Genomic DNA, 4730 nt, shown 5'->3' on the forward strand with positions numbered 1-4730 from the left:
TTAGGTAAAAAACACCTAACTGTATATTACTAGGTAGTACTATAAACAGGCCAGATGTGTAGACAGAGATAAAGAGTCCAACGTGCAACATATCAACATGCAGTTCTTCAGCTCCAAGCAGCCCATTTCTCTTTTGCCTTGTTGGATTTCAGCAGAGCTGGTCTTCCCTTAATTGCCTGCATGAAGTCACTAGCCAATTACCCTAAAGGCAAAAAGGAGGGTTTGTTTGTTTGTTTGGTTTGGTTTTTTTATAAAAACATTCTGCTTTTCATGGTCGAAATAATTTTATTTATCCAGAATATACAGTTTAATTCCTCTATCTACACTTATTTACATGGTTAAAATAACAATGAAAAAAAAGTCTTTTGAAAAGTTGAGGTCATAGATTTCAAGGCACCATTGATAGTGTCCACAGTTGCGCAAAAAAGTTTTCTGTAAAAAAAGGGGGGAGGGAATCCTTTGAAATGCAATAACTTACATGCAAAAAAAAAAAGCTTTACACATGAATTTGTGTGTTTCCATTTTCCAAACTTCCCCATATGAATTCTTTCTTTATGATTTTCTAAAACAGCAAAATAGTCTCCAAAATGCGCAAAGCAAGCGGCCGGTCTAATAGAGTGTCCCGGAGGCGAGTGCCAGTGGGTGCTGTAAGGAACCGGGCGGTGGCAGGTGGGAATTGATTGAGCTGGCTGTGCTCGGGTACCAGGAAGCCGAGTTCTCCAGGTAGCTGGACGCAGGGGACGGGTTGGAGGTCGGAGGGTGGGCATGAGGGTGGTGGCTGAGCGAGCGGGACGAGCCCTGGGGCTCCCACACCGCCGGAGACTGCGGCGAGTTACACGCCATGGGGTCGCTGGAGCTGGGGCTGTGCTCCGGGGGCATCTCCCCGTTTTTCATGATCTTCTTGATCTTGGATCTTTTGTTCTGAAACCAGATTTTCACCTGGTGGGGGAACAAAGGCACACGTTACCGGGACACTCAGACGTAGCCCGCGCCTTGAGTTGCGGCAGGAGACAATTTCTGGGCCCAGAGATGCCGGGACCTGGTAAAATCCCTGCAACTCGAGGCTTCTGGCCCAGGGACTGGGCCTGGGGCCCAGCCTCACTTTGCAGGCTCCGTAGGCTGGGGCGGCCTCCAGGGCCATACCCCTAAAGCTTTGGTCTTTTGTTTGGGCTGGGGGAAGGGAGCCTAGAGCTTCCTGTGTGCGCCTGACAGTTGGCGGCAGCCTGCATGACCGCAGAGGCCGGCCCTGGGCCCTAGGAACCCGGCGCCACTAGGGGCTCCCAAACAATGGCTGGAACCCGGCCCCGGAGGGGGTGAGGGGGAATACGACGAGGGGGAGCGCCAAGGCGCGAGCGGGTGGCGAGAGAGGCGGGATCCCATTCAAGCACTATCACTCCCACCCCTCCTCCAAGAGGCCAGAATCCGCCTGCGACTCTAGGTAACCCAAGGATCAGGCTTACTCTTTTAATGGCCCCAGCCGGTGTGGAGTTGGAGTACCGGGAGTCAAACAATCCGGGAAGATTTCCCCGTAAAACAGCGCCCCCCAACCCAACGCTCGCTACCCTTCAGTTTCTCTGGCCGGAGGCAACATCCTGGCCTTTGCGTGGCCTGAGACCTCGGCTAGGCCGCCTGGCTTGCTCACTCCCAGGGCTGCTCCTCATTTTAAGCAAACCAGACACCTTCTCAAGCCTCCCAGCGACCAAGAAATAACCCTCTTCTCTCTCCCACTGGGGGAGCTGGCTTCCCGTCCCCTCCACCCCGCCCCCGTGGACCAAGTGCATCTCCATCCAGTCCCACCGTCGCTTGACAGCGTCACCTCGGCTGACTAGGAGAGGGAAAGGCCTGGTGGGAAGGGTCTTTTCTCTGCCCTCCTGCCCGTCCGTCCGTGCGTTTCTCGCGGGTGCTAATCGAATCGGTTCCAGTGTGAGCCAGCTTCCTAGTGTGGGAACCCCACGGCGCCGCTGGAGCCGGGTTACGGCCCCATTTACCTGTGTTTGCGTCAGTCCCAGGGAGGCAGCCAGCTCGGCGCGTTCCGGCAAGGCCAGGTACTGAGTCTTCTGAAACCTTCTTTGCAAGGCGGCCAGCTGAAAGCTGGAATAAATAGTCCTGGGTTTGCGAACTTTCTTTGGTTTGCCATTCACCATCCTCACCTCCGGCTCCGCTACTTCTTTCTCTAAATAATCAAAACAGAGCCAGTTAGAGCTTGTCGTTGGACACCAGTCCTCTCACAGAACCCTCAAATCCAATCCTGCGCTTCTTACTATACAGGCTCCACTCTCCATCAGCCCCCCAGGTTTACAAGACCAGTATAAACACGCCCCTGCCCCCCAAGCCTGGCAAGAGCAGGTCGACTCCAGTGAGTTTCCCCTCTGTTCATCGCCAGTCCAGTGAATTTGTTCTCAGCGCTACATACAGCTCCGCTACCTTCTGAGCGCGCGCAATTCAGCCCGTGCCCCACTTTGCTCAGATTTGTTTTCATGCCCATCTCGTGCTCACCGATTGTCGAGGAAGAATCCCCCCTCTCGGCCCCCTGTGACCTCGGATCGGCCAGCGTCTATTGGTCCGCCTGCACAGGCCAACCGCATGGGCAAGGGAGACGCAAACCAAGGTCTCCAAAGTTCAAAGACCCACAAGCAAACCGTGCTCCTTCACTTCAGCAGCCAGCGGTCAGGCCGCCGCAGACAGAGGGCCGATTATGCAGCCCCCATAATCTCTCTGCAGATCTGCGAGGGCCCAGATGTGTCTGGTTTCTTTTACAAATAGACTTAATACGTTCTTGGCCAAAAAGGAGAGGGGGGAAAACCTCGTCTATTTATGAACAACAGAGACAGTGAAAGAAACGAAGATCCCCCCCATCTCTTTAAAGTTTACCAGGACTCACATTGAGGAGTCGGTAGTGGTAGGAATGGGTGTCTTCGTAAGAAAAGGGCGGTAGGTCAAGAAAAAAAAATCCATCCACCCCCTCCCACCCCCCCTGGCGTACTGTCAGAGAGAAGACTTTGCTGAACGTGAAGTTTACAAACGTATCTGGGGACTAGAAGACCCTTTCCCTAAAAGCACCATTTTATTAGAAGCACCCATCCCCGGAATGGGCGGAGAGCCGCGGTCTGCGTCTGTGTGTGTGTGGCCAGCTCCGGGGAGAGGACGGGTGGAGGATAGGGCTGTGCGGCTGTGGTCGCGATGCTGCCCGAGTCGGGAAGCTAATATTAGCAGGATTATTCATGTGCTGGCGGGAAGAGATCAAACCCACCAGTAAAACCTCTCCACAGAGACCTCAGCCCTCTCTCCCCTCCCCGTCCAAGCTCACTAACCCTCAGACGCGCCAAGTGAGTTTCAAAGAGGACGAGAGTGGAGGAGGTGGTGGGGTGGTGAAGGACGACACATTTGACCTATCTAGGTCGGTAGAAGAAAACCCCAACAACTTGACCCCCTCGGCAACTCGACGCCCCCTTCACGCGGCTTTGTTGTTTTGGGAAAGGCCTCGGGTAAACCCCAGGCTCACGGAGTGCTCCCCTCGCCCTTCAGGGCTCCAGCTCCCACCCCCACCCGCACCCCACCCCACGGAGAGCTCCAGGCTCCCGCCGGAAGCAGGCTCGAGGCTGCTGGCAGACCAAACTGATGGAGCCGGAGGCAGCCTTCCACTCGCACTCGTACCACCAAGCACTGCAGCAAAAACAAACAACCTCCCTCCAGGAACCTTCCCTTTATGATGCAAACGCCCCCGGGGTGGTTCCTTGCTTTCTTCTTCCCCCCCCAAGCCTCGGTCCTGCCTAGCCGGATCCTGGCCCAGCGGTCCGGGAACCGGGCGTCCGGAGACTCTACCCCACCCCCAAGGTACCAGGGCGGAGAGACCCAAGTCGAACCCTGGTCCCCTCCTTCCACTAGAGGACTTAACTTCTACGAGGTTGGCCCGGGACTCCTGCTCGTGGCCGGGTCCGAGCTCCCCCTTCGGCCTGGGGCGCGCCCGTTGCCCAGTCTGCGTGCGCTTCACCGTCCACCCCTCTCCCTTCTCCCGGGTCGCCCCGTACCTGGCTGGCTGGCGGCGCTCGGGACTCGGTTGTAGGCACCGCCGTACTGGTGGTAGGGGCTGGCGTACCCGTAGTCAGCGTAGGTTTTGGCGGGGTAGCTCCCGGGCGCGCCGTTCACGCCGTGGTACTGGTACTGGTAGGGGTTCAGCGCTTTGCCGTAGGAAGCCGAGGTAGGAGAGCAGTAGCCATGCGGGGCTCCCCCCGGGGGGCTGTAGTAGTCGGAGTCGGTGGCTGACGACTCGGGCAAAGTTGGCGATTCCTGAGACGGATGGTGCATGGCTGCGGACGTCTGGAACGGAGCTTGGAAGTCGCCGGATCGGATGCTGGGGACCCTTCTGTCAAACACTCCTGTCATCGCTCGCAGGCGGAGGCTGTCCTGGCGGAGGCGACGGCGGCGGCGGTGGCGGCGGCTGCTGCCTGAGTTGCTGGTGGGGCTGCTCGGGTCTAAGCAGACATGGCTGTGGGAGCGAGGGAGGAGGAGGAGGAGGAAGAGGAGAAGGAGGAGGCGGCGGCGGTGGCTGCGGCAATGGAGAGGACTGGCACGAAGGCGACGGAGGTGCCCGCGGAGGCGGCCGGCACTCCGCGCTCAATACCCTGCGCTCTCCTGATTGCGTCACTCCTGACCTTTGCATTCTGGGGCGGTAGGATTTCGGCATCCAGCTCCATCTTTCTTATAAGCAGAGGTCTGGCTCACGGAAACTA

General features: G+C 57.1%; 1 protein-coding gene across 1 annotated transcript; it reads right to left on the reverse strand.

Moving 5' to 3' along the window:
- Positions 1-539: 539 nt before the first annotated feature.
- Positions 540-4383, reverse strand: DLX5 (distal-less homeobox 5). Its single transcript, XM_004702678.2, has 3 exons — positions 4029-4383; positions 1989-2173; positions 540-939 (listed from the first exon to the last, which is right to left on the reverse strand). The coding sequence occupies exons 1-3, from the start codon at positions 4381-4383 to the stop codon at positions 610-612; spliced, it is 870 nt and encodes a 289-aa protein (XP_004702735.1). The 3' UTR covers positions 540-609.
- Between the last annotated feature and the right edge of the window lie 347 nt (positions 4384-4730).

This window comes from Echinops telfairi, unplaced genomic scaffold, assembly GCF_000313985.2.
Source record: "Echinops telfairi isolate 266 unplaced genomic scaffold, ASM31398v2 ScPeMD7_23;HRSCAF=83, whole genome shotgun sequence".
NCBI classification, from domain to species: Eukaryota; Metazoa; Chordata; class Mammalia; order Afrosoricida; family Tenrecidae; genus Echinops; species Echinops telfairi.

Excerpts from the sequence above, each read along its gene's own strand:
- DLX5 (XM_004702678.2), bottom strand. The coding sequence starts at position 4,383 with ATGACAGGAGTGTTTGACAGAAGGGTCCCCAGCATCCGATCCGGCGAC. Across the intron at positions 2,174-4,028 it reads GAGCGCCGCCAGCCAGCCAG|AGAAAGAAGTAGCGGAGCCG; the intron begins GTACGGGGCGAC and ends TTGATTATTTAG. Across the intron at positions 940-1,988 it reads TGGGACTGACGCAAACACAG|GTGAAAATCTGGTTTCAGAA; the intron begins GTAAATGGGGCC and ends TTCCCCCACCAG.